The 18,027-nt window shown below is 52.2% G+C and overlaps 2 protein-coding genes across 2 annotated transcripts; one reads left to right on the top strand and one right to left on the bottom strand.

Annotated features, from left to right (window-relative positions):
• Positions 1-1,130: 1,130 nt before the first annotated feature.
• CCDC78 (coiled-coil domain containing 78) lies at positions 1,131-15,849 on the top strand. The gene is made up of 15 exons (XM_042864729.1): positions 1,131-1,240; positions 1,461-1,592; positions 2,504-2,590; positions 2,852-3,031; positions 6,290-6,445; positions 6,534-6,584; positions 7,156-7,244; positions 7,806-7,884; positions 8,330-8,455; positions 9,800-10,011; positions 10,608-10,779; positions 11,219-11,262; positions 12,909-12,975; positions 13,792-13,892; positions 14,587-15,849. The coding sequence occupies exons 1-15, from the start codon at positions 1,163-1,165 to the stop codon at positions 14,711-14,713; spliced, it is 1,701 nt and encodes a 566-aa protein (XP_042720663.1). The 5' UTR covers positions 1,131-1,162; the 3' UTR covers positions 14,714-15,849.
• Positions 15,436-17,314, bottom strand: ANTKMT (adenine nucleotide translocase lysine methyltransferase). Its single transcript, XM_042864746.1, has 5 exons — positions 17,138-17,314; positions 16,944-17,048; positions 16,410-16,550; positions 16,156-16,206; positions 15,436-15,865 (listed from the first exon to the last, which is right to left on the bottom strand). Exons 1-5 carry the CDS (start codon positions 17,297-17,299, stop codon positions 15,677-15,679), a joined length of 648 nt encoding a protein of 215 aa, XP_042720680.1. The 5' UTR covers positions 17,300-17,314; the 3' UTR covers positions 15,436-15,676.
• Between the last annotated feature and the right edge of the window lie 713 nt (positions 17,315-18,027).

The following is an 18,027-nucleotide window of genomic DNA, read 5'->3' as shown; positions in this document are numbered from 1 at the left end:
GAAATTCTTACCTAAACTCACCTGCCCTATGGAAGTAGCAGAGATAACCAGTCTCAAATAAGATAAAAGCCAGCATTTGTTTTACCTCGTGACTGCCATTCACCGAGGTTTTCCAGTGTTACCCTCTGCTCCTTGGCACTCTGTGGCCCTCGCTCCTACGGCAGAGGCTCTGTTCAAGCACTTGTAGCCCTGTGCATGCTTGGGACCCATCCTGGTCATTCTGGAAGATGGCCAGTTGGATTCAGTGACACTGCATGGGCCGGCACAGTCCAGATTTAGCTGCCTGCACTCATCAGAGTTCAGTGCGCCTCTAACTGAGTGAACATTGACAAACGAGCTGGGACAAATTCCTCTGAGGCTGCAGCAAGTCAAAGTTCAGCCGTGGCTGTGAGGGAAGCAGCTCCTGCTTGGAGAGCTGCTAGCAACTCTCAGCATAGGGAACTTCTCCCTGTCTCACTCTCAGCACACAACTGGCTTTTGTAGCAGTGTTTTGCAGTGTGTGTTTTGCTTTAGAATTCACATTTTTCCACATTGCATCCCTGATGCTAAGTGATACATTTGGGAAGGTCTTCCCTGTTACTGGCTGTAGCTTGGTCAGAGCTGAAAGATCCCTTTGGAGAGGTCATTGGCCTTTCATATCCGTATTGCTGTCCTTTCTAAATGGCACGGGAGATACAAGCACTGTAGAGATCAGTGAAAAAAGTGCAGGGAAGCAAGCTGATAACTGTCCCGGAGCAGAGGGTCGGATTAAAGGCTTGAACTGTGAGACTGAAATCCAGATTTGAAATTCTGTCAGGCTCCCCACAGTAGAGACAGAGGCCGTTCCTTCAGCATGGTTCTGGGTTTGGAACAGCATTTCCTCACTGGCAGCAGTTCTTCACTAGGAGTGTATGCTAAGCTTCTTGTTGGAATTTCTGCTCTGTGCAGTGTCATTTCTTTCCCTCCAGCAGCTCCTGAGGTGGCTGCAGTACTTGGCTCCACCTCAAAATCGAGGTGGACAGCTTACCCTCTAGCAACCAAAGTTGATAGCAACACTGCTTGTGGTTTCCCTAGAGAGGAAAGTTGCAGCCACAGAGATCCCTTGGTCCTGCCTTCACTCTCAGTCCCTGTTGCTCTAGTACAGTGCAAAGATCCCAGCCAGCGAGCACTGAGCCTCACACACATGGATTTTGGAAGTGTTGCAGATAAGGAGAATGTAAATGCTCTGACGGAGCAAGCACAGCATCTTGCTAACAAAAATGTGAGTATATGAAGGTTTGCAGCCTTGTCATTGAACCAGTGCTCTGCAAATCCCACGAGGGAAATGGCAAGAGGAAAAACCCCATCTGCAATCTGTTAAAGCTCTGAAAGCTGCATTTCCTCTCTGGGTATCCTCCACTCTTCCCTTCCATCAGCACGGTGATGGGAGAGGAGAGCTCTGTTCACTGACACTGGCTGTCAGGGCTGCTTTGTGTCTCTAGGTGCAGCTGCAGGATAGGAATGAGAGGCTCCATGCGGGGTTTGGAGATGTGCAGGAGAGGATGATGAGGCTGGCTGGCTCCAAACCAGATCTGTCACCCAGAACGGTCTTCAGTGAAGAGGAAAAACTAAAGGTAAAACAGATTCCTGGAGAGTCAGAGAGAACTGAGCTGTGAAGCCCTGCGAGCCCAGATCAGCAGTGGAAAATCTCATGAGAAATGTTGGGACCTCTCCTCAACGTGTTCCCAAAATCTAGGCTTTTCCATTTGCTCCTTGTAAATGTGTAGGCTGGAACAAGCTAGGACTGAGTGTGATCCCACCAGCTTCACACACCTTCAGAGGGAGATGCAGGGCTGGCCCTGCTGCACACAGCTGTGGGAGCCCCATCCCTGGAGGTGCCTCATGGATGGAGCCCTGGGCTGCCTAGGCTGGTGGGGGGCAGCCAGCACATGGCAGGGGTTGGAACTGGATGGGCTTTGAGGTCCCTTCCAACCCAACTGTGCTGTGATTCTATGGCCTCCTCCTTCTGGAATAGACAAGACCTTGAGGCTGATTCTCTTCAGCTTTTCCTCTTTGAGGGTTCTGTCTTTGCCTTTCTGTTGGTGTGTCTGAGGGGCAGCGTGCTTCAGAGCCCAAAAAGCTGGGAGCTGATTGCGGTTCCTCTTCCCACTATTGCTCAGGTAAAAGGGGCAGCTGCTGGCCATAGAATCATGGAATTATAGAATCATCCAGGTTGGAAAAGACCACTGAGGTCGCCGAGTCCAACCCCAACCTGTCCCACCATGCCCACTGACCACGTCCCTCAGTGCCATATCCCCACAGTTCTTGAACACCACCATGGATGGTGACTCTACCACCTCCCTGGGCAGCCTGTGCCAATCCCCACCACTCTTTTCCTTCTCAGAAGAAATCTTTTCTAACGCCCAACCTGATCCTTTCAAGACCTCTGTCTCTGAGCTCTGATTCCCTGGTGCAGCCAGTTGAAAATCTTTACTGGCCTCAGAACGGTCCGTGGACTTTTCATACTGTCCTTTCTCTCTCCTAGATTTCCAAAGAACTCGTTGATCTCCAAATTGAGACAAACAAAATGAAGGAGCAGTATGAAACAGAGAAATTTGAACTGAAAAATATGGTATGTGAAAGATTTCAGCTCTGCCAGATATCCTTATACAGGATGCACATTTGTTGCATACCCATGTTTTCTTGCTAGGCATATTCTCTTTTCTTTATCTAGAGCAGAGGATTTCCCCTGTTTCCCCAGATACTACAAAATTCATGTGAAACTCATCTCCCTTGGTGCTAGAACACCGAGTCTGGCCAAATAAATACCGTGTAATTACTGCTGGTCTCTGCCACAGCCTAATTCTTTTGCCCCCCCCTCCCTCCCCTGCAGATCCTGGCCCTGGAGAGCCGTGTGCTGGAACTGGAGCTCCGCAGTGAGAAAGTCAGTGAGGAACGTGATGCCTTACGGGATCACCTGCTCACTCTGGAGACCAGCAGGAGGGAGCTGGCAGACGAATACATCATTCTGAAGAGTAATTACCTGGCCCTAGGCAAAGAACTCGATCAGGAGGTGAGATGGCATTTGGTTTTCTCTACTCCATAACACGATGATCTGACCTATGGACAACCTGGCTGTCTTTGGGTTGTTTATCCAAGCCGGGATCAGTCCTGCACCCACACTGACCTGCGTGTGACTGCGCTTTTCTGCCATCAGGCTCCCTGTTTCACGCTGTCCCAGCTCCCCACCCCTAGCAATGCAAAAGAAGAGGTCATTGCAGGTCTGCTCTGAGTGCACGTTTCAGATCCCTCGGACTGCCAGCACGCTTTGTTTCCCTTTTTTCTGCATGGCTTGCACAGGCTGCATGGGAACGCATTTGTAGTCTCTCTCACTTCATTTGGTGGCAGGAAGGGGCCTCGAAGTTTTTGAAGTTGACAAGTTTATAAAAATATGAAATACAAGCACGTTTCTGATTCTCCCTTAAAACACAGCAAATCTTCTGGTGACTGTTAAATTAGTGATGATTAAGTGAAGTATTTTGGATCTCGGATCTGTGCATTTCTTTGGCAAGAATAGCTACGTTAATAGGCCTTCCTCTCTTCCCTCCCCCTCCCACTTCTTCTCTTTGAATTGGGTTGGATGACTGACACGCTCCTGCCTCCCACCCCAGCAGATATTTCAGCTGGTGCAGCCAAATGACCTAGTTTACTGTGCTGGCCTCGTGCTGACCTGTGATGGGAAGATGTGGGGCATGCTAGTTTAGAATCGTAGAATCTTAGAATATTCTGAAGTGGAAGGAGCCTGCAAGGGTCATTGGCTGCACACAGCTCTAAGCAGTGTTGGAATGCAACATTCTACAAGCAACAAAGCTCCACCCGGAGCATTAGTCCTTGTCTGTCCCTTCTCTCTTCATGATGAGCATCTATCTGCAGAACTCAAGTAGAGGGGGGTATGCAAGACCGTCCTATTCCAAATAAATCACTTAATGACTTGTGAAGTTATCCCTGTTTGTATGGACGTGGCAGTGAGTGGGGTATGTGCTTCCAGCCTGTAAGTGAAAAGCCAATTGAACATGAATTGAACATGAAAAGCCAATTGAACACCTTGCAGCAGGGATGCATGCAGAGCACACACACACACGTGCTGCCATTTGTCTCCCAGAAGCTGAGGAGTGAAAACTTCCCACGAGGAGGCAAACTTGACTGCTCTCAGGGTGAGAGCCCCCCCTGCAGCCCTTGTCCTGGGGAGCACGAGGCAGTGTGTGCAGCTGACTGTCAGCACTCTGCTGAGACAAGTACAGCGTTCAGCCATCTGAGTGGCTTCTTGTCCCCAAGGGGGTGCAGAACGTTAGTCAAAAATTGGATGTTCAGGTTGCTGACATCTCAGAGTGATGGCTTTAACAGGTTAGCAGTAATCATACACTGTTTTCACGTGGAACGTTTCAAGGGGAGAAAAGCACATGCATTAAGTGACGTGCCTGGGTAGCACCATGAAGAAGCAATGGAGCAAGGAGCAGAAGCCAAGGGTGAAACCCTGGCTTGTAATCAGTAGGGTGAGGATTTTGCCCCGGTGTTTTGGCTCTGGCTGTTGAATATCCCTGCCTGAAGCGAAAGAGGCTCCAACTTGGCAGGCAGGAGCTTGTCGTGGCATGGGCCTCTCGCTCATTATTTTCCCAGTGTGGACTTTCCCAAAGGAAATGGCAAAAGCAGCCTGCGGTTCTGCCCCCTCCCCTTCCCCAGAGCCCTTCGCGGGAGACAATGAACCTTTTACACATTCCCAATTACAAGTGCTACTTGTGACCTTGCCAATATGTTGTCATGGCTGCTTGGCGCAGAAGCGGCTCCGCGGGCTCATTCATGGTCCCTTGTAGGGAACAGTTAGAGTCTCTGAATTGTTGCCACCCCCATTGTACGCCTTGATTCACAAATCGCCCTGTGTCTGTCCCCGCCGAGGAGAGCGGCCGCGCTGCCCTTTCCTGTCCCTGGGGAAGTGCCTTCCAGAAGATGCCAGTCCGACACTTTGTGCCTGTTTTCTAACGCGCTGTAAATTCTTCCTTTTCAACACTCTGACCTTTTCTCAACTCCCTATTTCCTCCTCCTCTTTTGTTCAGGGGCTCGCACAGGCCGCAGCGGTGCTACAAAGCGAGGCCGGCGCAGGGAACCCAAATGTGCACCAGTTCCATGCGGGGTTTTCCCTGGAGCGGGGCCAGGATTTAGGGTACATAGGAGGCACAGAAGCCCGTCCTCAAACCTGGGACTGCCTCCCTTTTTTTTTTTTTCTTTTTTTTTTTTTCTTTTTTTCTTTTCCTGGCCAAAAAAAACCGGTTCTGGTGTGCTGATGTGACCCCCTCTGATCAAACTGTCGGGGCTGACAGCTGCAGATGGATGGATTTCGGTTGGGGAACGAGCCGCCTGTCTCTGCGTAGCTGTCAGTTTTCACAGCTGTATATCTCACCTCTTTGTCAGCCTCTTTTCTCCTCTCCTCTCTCCCTCAGCCCACCCTGTGCTATCTTTTGATAAGCTATTCTCTACATGGATGACTCAGATGACCTCTGCCTCCCATCCTCCCGATTCACTGCCATGGTAACAATTACTCAAGCTTGTCCCCAGTCATAAACCCCATCAAAGCTTTGTTATCTACATAGAAACCCTCCCGTGAGACATGAATTCCCTCAGTGTTCCTTCCAGATCACCTGTAACAGAGCTTTTCTCATTCAGATACTCTTTATCTTTTGGAAATGTGTCACTTCACACCAGCACTGCTTTGAATCTCACTGCCTACACGGTGCTGTGGGCTGTCTGCTTCTGGAGGTATGCATTCAAACAAAACTGGAATTAGCTGAGTGGCATCAGCCGAGATGGATGGATATTTGGCCATTCTCCCTTACATTATGTAGTCCAGCACTGTTCAGAACCATTGTTTGGGAAAAGACTCGTCTAAATGTTGGGTAGCTGTGTGGGGAGTACAGAATTGGGGTGAGGAGGGAGGCTGGAGGGCGGGATGGAGAGGTGCTGGAGGAGCAGTGCCCAGGGCTGAGCCTGATTCCTATCTGAGAGTGAGATGGGCAGGGCAGTAAGGTTACACGAGGGTAACCCTGCAGGCTTTGCCTTCTGCCTGACGGTGATGCCCTGCATTTCCACGAGAATTAGAAAACCACTGATATCGTTGGACGTATGAGAGAGAACTAAAACTAAAACTTGCTTTCAGGAGGGGATGCAAGCGCCGGCTCTGTGTACACAGCAAGAGCAGTGAGTGTGTGCTGAACAAACAGTGTGCAGAGCTGGAGAGGCAGCATTTCAGGAGCTCTGTCCTTCTTGTTTGGCCCAGCAGGTCTTAAAGAATGAAGAGCTCAGCCTAGAGCTGCTCAGCCTGACCAATGCAAGGAGCACAGACAGCAACCACCACCACTCCCGTGCCTTGGCCACCGAGCCCACTGCTGAGCCAGGCAGAGTAACGATGCATCGTCCCCCTGCTCAGAAGGTGAAGGTAAGGGCCTCTCTGCCTTTCTCCCAGTCTGAGCTCTTTGGAGAACAGGGGTCCGACATGTACCTGCTTCTGTCTCTTCCAAAAACAGCCAGAAGACGTGGCTGCCCCTGAACATGAGTGGCAAAACCTGGGAAGAAATGTGAGTGTGGGTCCTTGGGAAGCAGAGGGGGTATTTACTCCGAGCAGCTGGTACTTGGGTTCTGTGGGTGAGCTGATGCCTGGATTTAGTTTATTTGCCTTAAGCTGTGAAGCTGAGACCAGAATAACTCCAGCTCCTGTGCAGCAAAAGCTGAGAGAGGGCAGCTGCCCACTGAGGAACAGAGGCAGGAGTTTAACAACCAACAGGTGCAGGAAAGACTTGCTTATTGTCAATACTTGAAAAGATGGAGGTGGTAAAGCACCCAAAAATGGAGCACAGAGCTATTTCCTGCCTCATTTCCATCCTCAGCCCAGTGACACCAGCTTGATCTCCACCAGCAGCTCCTGATAGGATCCTGATTGTCAGGGTCGGCATCTCATTTAGGAGAGCATATCCAAACATCATTCCACCAGGTGCTGCAGAGCACTGCCAGCCAATCCTGCCATTTCCCTGTGTTTCTCTACCAGCAGGATTTGGGCTGGCTGGAGGCTCTCCTCACTTTTTCTCTCTTCAAGAATCCTTCTTTTTCTGTCAGCTCTCCTTCTCATCTTCCCATTCGCTTGTCCCTCAGTTGCTTGGAAACCAGGATCACATAAAAGAGGAGATTGAAAAACTGAAGCAAACCTACGATTCACAGCAGCAGAAGCTGGAAGAGAAAATGTGAGTGTTTGGGGGCACACATGTCCTTCCCTTCTTGGACACTGATGGAGCCCATTGCAGCTGAATGTGATCCCTACAAAGAGGAGCGGAAGCAGCCTCCCTTTGGTGTGTTCACTCTTAGAAGTGAGGGCTGGAAGCAAAAGCTGATGTTTGCAAGGATCTGAAGAGGGTTGAATGTCTCCTTAAGTGTCTGTTTAGATCCCTGGCTGACTCGTGCACCCTTGAAAACCCACTTTCAGTGACACATGTGGCAATGTGTGGCAGCATGGAGAGCCTCAGCCATACCCCCCAGCAGCCAGCAGGCTGCAGTGGGCCCTGAGTCCCCACAGAGGCTGTCCCAGTAGGGAGTTGGCCAAACCAAAGTCTCATGCCAGGCAGGCCATGTATCTTTGGTTGTGAGAGCTCTGCAGCCTCTGCTCAGCACTCAGCTGGTGGTGTCCAGCAACAGCTGCTGAAAGGTTTCTGTCATTACCTGCAATTTCCTTCTCAAAGCTGGCAGTACTGGGCCTAAGAAGATGTTTGGGGTCTGCAAAAAAATGTGCTTTCCTCCTCTGTGCCCAGGATCGCAATGGGGAAGGAGCTGCAGAAGGCGAAGAAAGCAGTCCATGACCCCCAGCAGAAGCTGGCAGAGCAATCAGCAGTAAGGCGAGCTCCCTCCCACCCTCTCCTGTGGTTCAGATGGGTGCAAAGTGCAGAAGTGAGGGCTGGCAGTGTGGCGGGTGGCTTGCATCGAGATGCTCCAACTGTCCAGGGAGTTTGTGGCACTGAGGTGCTTCTCCCTGCATGGTTTCCTTCTTCAGGTGTGCAGTGCATGTGGTGGGATGTGCTGCTTGCTTGGGGTGGGAGGAACTGTTATTTTTGAAAGGGTTGAAGTCACTTGTGGGGGATTGCAAACGACAAAAGGTAGCAGAGGAATATGGACTATAAACATTTTGAGAAATATTCTGTACAAAAAGCCCTTCCCAACATCTCTGCTCGGGGGAAACAGAATATCTGAGAATGAAGCCCCCACTTCTTTTCCAGCTCTGTAGTTCCCCTTGCCCAGGCAGAGGGTGAGGGCAGCAGTGTGTGCTTGCTGTGCCTAGGTGCTGCTCGCCTCTCAGAGCCAACTCCAGGAGGTGGAGGCAGAGAACTCCCAGCTGCAGCTGAAGCTAAAGGAGCTGAGCGAGGAGTACCGCTGCCGGCTCACGCAGTACATCAGGGACGTGGCGGTGGGTACCCCTCGGCCTGAAGGAGGCTGCATCCTTCTTGCAGGCTGCTGCTGTTCCCCTCCTCGCTGGGCTTAGGGAGACGGTGGCTGTTCTTGAGGCTGGAACATCTCCCCAGCCCTTGCTGGGATGCTTGGCTGAGTCCTTGGCATGGCCTGGAGAGGAGGTGCCAGCACCCTCCTGGCGCAGATTTCCTGTATGGCTACACTGAACCATCAGCAAGTTTCTGCTGGGACTTTCTTTCTTGGTCAGATTACTTGGATTGAAAGATCCTCTTATTTACTATGGCTGCCTTCCAGTTGGCTTCCAGTCCCCATTGCCCTGACAACTCCCCTCGGCAGGCCAGGCGATGCCACTGCTGCTTTGTTGCCGCCTCGCTTTGCTGCCTCCACGGTGCCCCTGCTGCTGTCCACAGCGGAAGCTCTGCCAGCCCCGTGGTCGGCACAGAGCCATGTAATGCGAGTGCCTGGGACCTGCTCTGGGAACAAGAGCCTTTGGTAGAGCAAGGCCCACAGAGCACGGTGAGACCCAGAAGAGAGCAGGCGTTTCTGGCAGGTTCAGGCATGGAGACCTGCTTGCATTCAGCAGGGAATGGGAAGAAATATTTTTTTTTACCTCCATAGTTGTTGTCAATTGTAGTGGAAATGCTAAGTCACAGCCTGAGCCAGCGATTGAGCACCTGGAGGGAAGGCAGGGCCAACCCAGGGGAGCTCAGGTGCATGCAATGAACCAGGAGGCTGGAGCCAGGACCCACCCCTTCCCAGCCCTCATTAAGAGTTGGCAGCAGAGGTGAGAGGATCTCCCTACCTGATGCCTTCTAAAGCTAAGCAGTTTTTCTTCCTTTGTTTCTGTGTCCACAGCTGCTGTGTTTGGGCTTGTTCTCATTTGCTGTAGTCTAGAATTGTGCTACTCTGCCACTAATGCTTTCCATCACATTATAACATCACAGCAGTAATTGCTGTCCTGGAAAGTTAGCAGTGAAGAACATGGTAGGATGATAGATCAGGAGACCAAGCAGAGCAATGTTTATTGTGGAGAACAGTTTAACTTGTATCAGGGTGTCTCATAGGGAGTGGGGCATGGTGGAAAGAATGCAAGAACAGAGATGGTGCTGATTGCATTCCATCAATGGGTCATTACTACAGGGCCACTGAACAGTGCACCTCTGCCTTGAAGGGGGGGGGTGGAAGTTCTTTTAAGCAAATTAATGTCTCTTTAAAATGAGAAGGTATGTGCTATCCTGAGTGCTGTTATCACAAATATTCCTGGAACTTCCATGTGGGAGGTGGGTTACTTGCATCTAGAGAATGACTTGCCTTCTCCATTTTCTCTTCTGTATGTTTAAAGGAGTACATGGATGGCAAACCCAGTACCCGAAGCGGGCCTAGCAAGGCCCCAGCTGAGCATGCAGACATGAAGCGCTTTGTGGACAACATGCTGAAGGACATCAGAGCTTCCTACAAGGCTCGGGAGGAGCAGCTGGCTGGAGCAGCACGCAGCTACAAGAAACGCATGAAAAACTTGGCTAAGAAACATGAGAACCTGCTGATTGCATACAGGTAGGGTTAAACCTGGGCTCCCTCTGTCTCTTCAGGTCATCGCTGAGGACAAAGTGGAGGTGCCCCACAGCACCAGGCCCCTTGCTGCAAGGAAGGCAAGCAGGGCTCTTAGGTGCACAGAGGTGTGGAGGGCATGTTTGTCCCCATGCTCTTGACAAGGCAAGAGAAATATGTCTGCAGCTGCACACCACAGTGCTTGGGCACACCAGAGCTGCTTGTTACACGGGTTCCTCCTGTGCCAAATTTAGGATGAGAAACTGAATCTCCATTGAATGGTGTGGAAATGCAGGAGTTATTTGTGGTACTTCTGCTTCCCAACCCTTCCTGCAAGTGCTATCAGCTCTACTCCAAAGCTCTCAGCAGCTTGGACTGTGGGAAGCATAAAAGCCACAAATAGCTGTATAGGATGAGCTTCGCTCAGAAGCGCTCCCAAGAATACTGCACGTGCTGCTGCTGGGCTCTGCCACTCACCCTTTGCAGCTGGCCTGGCTAAGTTAGCAGGACCCAATGGTACCTCCTGCAGCTGCAGCAGCAACCCTCAGTGCATTACTTCACCAAAGCTACCAGAGACTAATGCCTCTGCCACGTTGGTACAGTGTGCAGCGAGAGAAGATCCGCTCCCTGGGCAGCAGCGAGATGGATTCTGGCCCTGCTGAGCTCCACTTTGCCATCACAGACCCAGAGCTGCTGACAAACACAACCCAGGAGCTGAACCGGCTGCGGGAGAGCAAAGCCAAACTGGAGCTGCAGTTACACGAATTGCAGAAGGTATTGCTGGGCTGCTGGCTTACTGCAGCAGTGCAGCTGGGTTGGGAAGCTCTCACAAGCAATAGATAGAGCAACGGAATTGGTCTCTCCTCCCCAGGGGTTTGCTGTGTGTCTGTGGCATGGGCAATGGCAGTGCTTGCTCAGTTTGGGATGTCCAAGCAGGAGCAGCACATACAGAAGCACCCTATTAGCTCTGCAGCCTGCCACTGATTCTGTCTGGGCAGAGTGAGGTCTTCCTTGAGTTGTGTGAGATACGTTGATTTAAATATGAGCAGAATGGACGGCTCCTTAAGACTCTCCTACACATCCCTTCCTTGGCAGAGCACTGGGAGTTGCTGGGGTGCTAGGATACTTTTATCACTTTGAAGGCAGTGGTAAGGACTTGTGAGATTGCAGCAGTTTCATGCTTACAGAAATATTCTTTTTCCTTTGCCTTCAGAAAAGACTGAAGGAAACCTCTGGTTTTCAGCTGTCTCCTGACCAGTAAGTTGTCATCTTTTCCTGGGATAAACTGTAATTCTGAATTCTCCTTGTTGTATGGATTGAGGAGTACTTTGGGGTTTTTTTTGGTTTTTTTTTTTTCTTTTTTTTGCATTACTTGAAGACAGTAATAAACAGGGAGAAGGAGAGCTGATAGGAGCTCTTCTGAGAAGAAAAGCCAGCTGTTGTCTCAGTGCAGCACTTCCTGTGGTGAAATGAGTTGGTCATTTGGGCTTTGATCCAAGAAAGCTCTTAAGCACATGTTTGATTTAATCATGTTTTCAGTCCCACTGATCTCTTTAGAAGCTGGAGTTAAGCTGAGTGCGTTGGTGGCCCACAACCTGAGAAAGGCCAGTGAAACAACACCAGCCTGGAATGGCCTTGTTTCTCCTCCCTCCCAACACAGAAGCTGGGCAGGAGCACTCAGGTAGCCCTGTACTGGCATTACCCTGTCTTGCTGACAGGCTGTTTTTGGGCTCATTTTGATCAGTCTCTTCCCCCTGCTTCATTCTTCTATTGAAATTCTACCAGCTGCAGCCATGCAGAGGTAGAATGAAGCATCAGAAAAATCTGAGCTGGGATTTTTTTGCTTTTTAAAATGTGGTGGCCTAGAGAACATGCCAGGTATTTCATTAACTGGATTCTGGCACAGAAGAGCTGGCCAATGCCTGAGCCATTGGGCTCCACAGGAGTGCCTTGCAGAAGAACTTGAGCCTTACAGACTCTGCCGTGTCTTCCACACTGAAAAGACGATACTAATCCTTGAACAGATGTGCTAATTTAGACAGATGCAGGAGCAAGACAGAGAAGTGCTAGGGCACGGTGATGTATCTTGTTAAGGTTTTTGTAGCTGTAGTTTTTACCCTCGAGGTCACCTTGCTGCTCTCAGCAGAGACACGAAGCCTGGTGTCACACAGCACTGCAGCTGTGACTACAGCTGGGTTTCTCGTCCTTATCAGTGCGGGTTCCCTGTTTATTGTTCTCTTAACTTCTGCTCCCGTGAAACTTCAGCCATGCTTTTCGTGTGCCTGGCCTGAGTTGCAGCCACCAGAGGGAACTCGCACGGCTGCAGCGGAGCCGCTCTGCAGGCTGCAGTGCTCGAACACAATGCATTCCTCAGTTCATACAACCAAAATTCCCTGAGCATCAGATGTGACCTGTGTTTTGCTTATTCAGACTGGGACAGAATAGGAAGAACTTTCCCACGGCTGGGCTGCACAGACAGCTCACCTATCGCACTCAGCGCTCCGAGCGAGCGGCTCTATGCTCACAGACATGAAAAGCACCAGCGTTTGGCATTGATCATACCCAGCTCTCTATTTCCATAAAGTTCAGCCTTGCAGTGTCAGGTTAATGACTCTTTCTGCTTGGTGTCCTCTGATGTATGAGTGTTGATGTGAGCTTGGAACAAATCCAGCCATCCCAGTGGGAATCCCAGGTTGGCAGAAGGGCTGTGACTCTCATGCCTGGGCACGGGGACAGCACTGCATGCCCTGAAGAGGTTGGGGGCATCAGGATAGGAAAGGTTCCAAGCTCTGTGCTTTATGCTCTGATGGACTTGAGTGCATCCAGCCACCAAACAGAGCAGTGTCACTTGTGCGTGGGCTGGTTTGAATGCCTGTGCACGATCACAGTCTTCTCTCTCCTAGGAAGCAGGATGAAGAGGGCTGGGCAGAGGTCAGGAAGCAGCTCCAGGAGTTCACACACACCACCCAGGTAAAGGTCTGGAACAGCCTATCTGACACAAGTCCAGCACTGACTCCCATGCTGAGGGCACGGTGCTCCAGGTGGGCCCTCCTCTGGCCAAAGCTTTGGCTGTGAGCACTGAGTGACTCTGCTCAGTGACCAGTGGTGTACGCAGGGTTTGCTGCTGAAAGGAGTAGACCAGCTTTTACAGCTGCACACTGCTGGTATCTCTCCATCTCTTGTTTCAGATCAAATATTGAGGTAGCTGTGAAACAAGTTCTCAACCTTGGTTCAAGTTATAGAAATCTGGTTGGAGTGTGATTATTCTGGTCTGGTTCCCTCTGGGTGCGAAGACATTTGCGCTGCAGGCAGGAGTGTTGTGCCTTGGAGTTCTTTCCATCCACAACATTGTCCTGCAGCAACCATGAAACTGGGGGGGGTATGAGAGGGCTTAGCAGAAATGGGGTTTGCTGTCCAGCAGCAATAGGGCTGCTGGGGAGAAAGAGGGGTGCTGACAAAACAGTGCCTTGTGGGACAACTGGGGAAAGGCTTTGGAAACAGAATGGAGGCTCTGGTGAGTAAATTGTAGATGGTTGAACCAGGGTACTGCATTACTGGGATGTCCCAGTTACCTTGTCTGTACGGCCGATGGCCAGGAGGAAAGCTGGGCCACTGTCACCAGGCTTCTTTCTCTGAGCACGTTGGTCTCCTGGCTGCCTCTGCAGCTTCATTCCAGGTGGTGCCAGAGCCAAAGTGCTTGGTCCCACCTGGCAGAGCGGGGCTGAGCACCTTCATTCTCATCTCACTGAGCTCCATCCTTTCTCCATGCTTTCCTTGCCACTCCAGGAGGATCTGGAGAAGGAGAGGAGTCAGCTGCTGACACGGGCAATTGTGGCAGAGGAACAGGTGTTGGAGCTGCAGGATTACATAGAGAAGCACCTAGCAAGGTGAGATAGTAGGATCTCACTTTCCAGAGGTTCTCTGCCAGAGGTTTGTGACTGCCTAAGACATGGTGGTGCCCACTGCTCTGTCGGTGCCCAACCTCATTGCTACGTTCCCTCAGCACTGCTCAGTGCAGCTGTTGTCATACATGCTGTTGTGTGGACAGCTGGCACCATTCCCTGTTCTGTATCAGAAGGCACATCTGCTGTCCTGCCATGCATCTTCCTTCCATCAGCATTAACCCATCCTTTGGAGGTGGCTAAGGGAGGGTTGCCTAAAATCCAAAGCCTTCCTCATGGGCTCATTGTGCCCCACAGCAGGCAGAACAGCTGCTGGGGCACGGAAGGGTGAGAACAACTAGAGCACATCTGTTGGAGCAGTGTCCACCTCTGTGCCAGCCACAAGGCAGCAGTCACTGGGAGCTTGACTCATGCTCATGGGCTGGTTGCTGCTTCTAGCACATGGCAGAGGTGATGAACAGCTCTTCCCAAGGGAAAGGACAGAGTTTTCTGTCTGTTGGGGCTGAGATACTACGTGGCTCAGCACCTGTGCTGGCTGGCAAGCAATACTTGACGACACATTGTTCTGAGCATGCAGCAAAGACAGGGTGAAGCAGGCACTTCAATTGATCACCTCCGTGAGTGAACTGCCAGCAGGGCCACGACCGTGCTGGGAATCACTGTTGTCTCCCTCTTGCAGGTACAGGCAGGAGGTGCTGTGGGTGAGGAAGCTCGCCGGTGGTGAGGAACCACGCGCAAGCAGTGCTGGAGCAGCTGATGCTCACTCACTGCCCAGATCAAGGAGGGCCATCAGCCGTGAGCTCTAGCTCTGCCCTGCAACTCCAGGAAGCAGCACAGTTGTAAGGAAAAAACAGAGTTTAAAAGAAAAGGACTTTCTGTCCCAAGACTGGCCGAGGCAAGCATCATTCCCTGGCCAAGGCATCGTTCCCTGGCCAAGAGCTGGGATGCACAATGCAGGGAACCATATGGGTGTCCTCAGTGTCAAATTAACTGTACTGAAATGGAACAGACGGTGGTGCTGTGTTTGTCCTCTGACCACTCTGCTGTGGCAGTTCTCCTTCCCTGAGCACTCTGGGACTGGGACACAGGGCCACCCCTGGGCAACTGTTTGCTGTGTGATTGCAGTGACAAGTTCCTGCTCCTGCCCTCAAGGATGCTGCAGTGCTTTTCCTAGGTCAGACCTGGAGTGAGGTGCTCTTGGTTTAAGGGCTGGCTCTGCTCCTGCCTTTGCTCCTATCTGAGTTTTTAAAAGAAAAGGGCAGGAGTGGTTCAAGCTGGACTTTGCCTCTAAGAGGTTACAGAAAGAAGACGAGCTGCTCTGTCATGGTGAGATAACTTTTTTTCCTCTGTGTTGGAACTAGAAAAAGAAATGCTACGTGATGTGAGCAGGACCAAACTCAATTCTTCAGCAGCAGGTGAGACAGACTTCCTGCCCCCTCCTCAAGAGAACATTGGAGCAGAACCCTGGGGCAGCCAGCAGGGGCTGCTCAGACCCTCTGGCTCAAAGGCCAAGCACAAAACTCTGAGAAAGATCTGTACAAACATTTATTCTCAGAAACAATGGACTAAAAAGAGGTACTGGAGGTGTAGCCCTTACACTGTGTGCTAACTCAATCCGATTTTCCTTCTCCCTTGCTGATCGCTTTGGAAGGCACTCAGAGGCAAAGTCCTGGCGGAAGAGCCCAGCTAAGCACTGCTCAAGCACTGGTGGCAGAGCTGCTGCTGATGCCACACTGCTGACCCTTTGTAGCAGGCTGGAGGAGCTGCAGTCAGAGTGCATGTCCCTCTGTGCGGCTCTGTGCCGCGCGCCGAACCTCCTTCATGTCGTAGGCCCAGGCTTGTTCCAGCCCCTGCCCAATGGTGCTGCTTGGGGTCCAGCAGGGGAAGGGGAAGCGGCCAGCCACCACGCGTGCCTCATCGGGGAGTTCTGCCAGGAGTTTGGCAGCCAGGGGGGGCTTCTGGGGAGAGAGAGACAGCCGAGGCCGGGTGGCCTTAGGGAAGCGTCACCGTGCTGCAGTGACCCACTTGCTGTCCCATAGCAAAATGGTTCCCAAGTGGTCCCCAAAAGCAGCAGTGTCCAATGGCCCTTCCATAGCACAGGATGGGCTGGCTCTGTGATTTTCTTCACCTCCAGTCTCCTATTTTGGGCCTTATTTTGTAAAGACTGTTTGCTCATATTCCAGATCTTCTCTCTTTTCTAAGGACAACCTCCCTGCTAGACTTGCAGCATCTCAGCATACGGACTTACCACGCTGGGAGCCAGGAACACAATCACGTTGTAGCAATCGGAAAGATTCACCTTTAAAAAGAAGGAAAAGGGGAATGAAAGAAGCAAAAGGCTTTTGGAGGATAAGTATGGGAGCACTGCTGAGTGCTGTGAGCCTTAAGGCAAGCAAAGATGCCATGGAATTGAATATTCCAAGCTGGAAGGGACCTTAAGGATCATTGAGTCACAGCTCCTGGCTGATGCCCTGTACAGCCACTGTCCCATGCAGCTGTTACCTTCCACAGATCCTGCTTCAGGAAAGAAACCTTCCCCTCATATCCAGCCTTGCGGGCCCGGTACCTGGCAAGCCACAGCAGCCAGGGGTTGAGCTCATAGCCAACAGCCGGCCGGAGTCCTTGCTTGTAAGCTTCAACCACCTGGGGGGTGAGAGAACAGGGGCTGAAATGAAGCTGTTGGGTTTGGGGCCCAGAGACCTCCCCACTGCTCCCTCCTGCCCTGGGCACTGGGGACACAGATGTGTATCGGGGTGCATATAGGGATCGTGGATGGATAGAGGGGAGTGCAGGTGGGTGCCTCCCCTCCCTGTGTACCCTGTGTGGGTGCACAGGGGTTGCACGTAGGGGGCACAGAGGGGTATATGGGTGTGTTGGTGTATATAGGAGAGTACCTGGGGGGCACCCTGGGGCAGCCTTCCAGCACCAACCCTAGTGGGAGCTTGCTGGGTGCAGCACTGCGTCCCTGGGGATCTCTGCACCGGGGAAGCCCTTGAGTTTCCCTCCCTCACCGGGGTCCCCCTTCTCCCCCCTTACGAGTCGGCCGTCCCCAGAACCCAGATCCACCGTCTTCCCCGTGCGGCCTCGCAGCAGCCCCATCACGTTGGCCACTTGCTGGGCGCTGGATGGCACGTATGGCACCTGGAGGCAAACGGCATGGTGGGGAGATCCACCCTGCACCCAGCCCACCAAGCAGAGGGGATCCCACCTGGGGGGTCTTTAGGGGGTACCTGCAGGCGCAGCGGCACCCGGCGGAAACCAGGCATGAGCACGGCAGCCCACACGGCGTAGGCAGCCAGGCCGGTGGTGGCTGCCAGCTGCAGCAGCCCCCGGCCCCCCAGGGCCTCCCCATGCAGCTGCCCCGCCAGCTCGTCCAGCGCCTCCGCGTCCATTGCTGCCGGAAGGGGCGGCCCCCACAACACCCGGGCCTTCCGTTGCCTGCGTGGCCACGCGCCCGCTGGGTGCCTTTCATCTGCTGCTCAGCTGCCGGCTCCAAGGCTCTGGCTGCGGCTGCTGAAGGTGGCAGCTCCCGGTGTGGCTGTGAGCGCTTCGCAAGCTTGTATGCACTTCTGTGTGCTCGCATACAGCAGCTCATGCTTGCGCATGGATGTGCGACCAAACTTGGAGCTCGGTTAGCTCCCTGCTGCCGCTGGCCCCGTGAGGCTGTGGGAAAATTCCAGCCTGTGGGTCACAGCGGGGGGCCCGTGCCCACCCTCAATTAAAACCCAAACCCAGGAACAATACCACATCAATTAGGGGAGCGGTGCACAAAGGGCGGGCAGCTTCCCAGCCCTGTGCTGGCGGTTGTTGATGCATCATCGCGCTGCACGTCTTACAGACTCCTCCCTGTATCCCCTATGCCTATAGTAGGAATTTTGGGGTGGTTCCCAGCACCCTGACCCCAAGAACCCAGGGCCAACCCAGAATCCTAAGGGGAGCCCCACGTCCCGGTGATGGGGTCACATTGCTGTGCTCCCAGGTGCCGCTCGGTGTCGTTCAGCCCCCATTAAGCACATGTCCCAGAGCAGCGATGGGAACAGGGCACACCATGGGGACAAAAGGCCGTTTTTAATATTGATATCTATTTATATTTGCATGGACGAAGCACCTCTCGCCATGT

Source organism: Lagopus leucura, unplaced genomic scaffold, assembly GCF_019238085.1.
Source record: "Lagopus leucura isolate 7727_CA_CO unplaced genomic scaffold, USGS_WTPT01 Super-Scaffold_760, whole genome shotgun sequence".
NCBI lineage: Eukaryota > Metazoa > Chordata > Aves > Galliformes > Phasianidae > Lagopus > Lagopus leucura.
The sequence above is the reverse complement of the archived record's forward strand: the minus strand, read 5'-3'. Positions and strand labels throughout refer to the sequence as shown.

Bases quoted from the DNA above. Each gene is read 5' to 3' on its own strand.
- CCDC78 (XM_042864729.1), top strand. From the start codon at position 1,163: ATGGATTTTGGAAGTGTTGCAGATAAGGAGAATGTAAATGCTCTGACG. The intron at 2,591-2,851 runs GTATGTGAAAGA...CCTCCCCTGCAG, and splicing joins AATTTGAACTGAAAAATATG to ATCCTGGCCCTGGAGAGCCG. The intron at 10,780-11,218 runs GTATTGCTGGGC...CTTTGCCTTCAG, and splicing joins AGTTACACGAATTGCAGAAG to AAAAGACTGAAGGAAACCTC.
- ANTKMT (XM_042864746.1), bottom strand. From the start codon at position 17,299: ATGGACGCGGAGGCGCTGGACGAGCTGGCGGGGCAGCTGCATGGGGAG. The intron at 17,049-17,137 runs GTACCCCCTAAA...GTTTGCCTCCAG, and splicing joins GGGTGCCGCTGCGCCTGCAG to GTGCCATACGTGCCATCCAG. The intron at 16,207-16,409 runs GTAACAGCTGCA...TTCTTTTTAAAG, and splicing joins TGAAGCAGGATCTGTGGAAG to GTGAATCTTTCCGATTGCTA.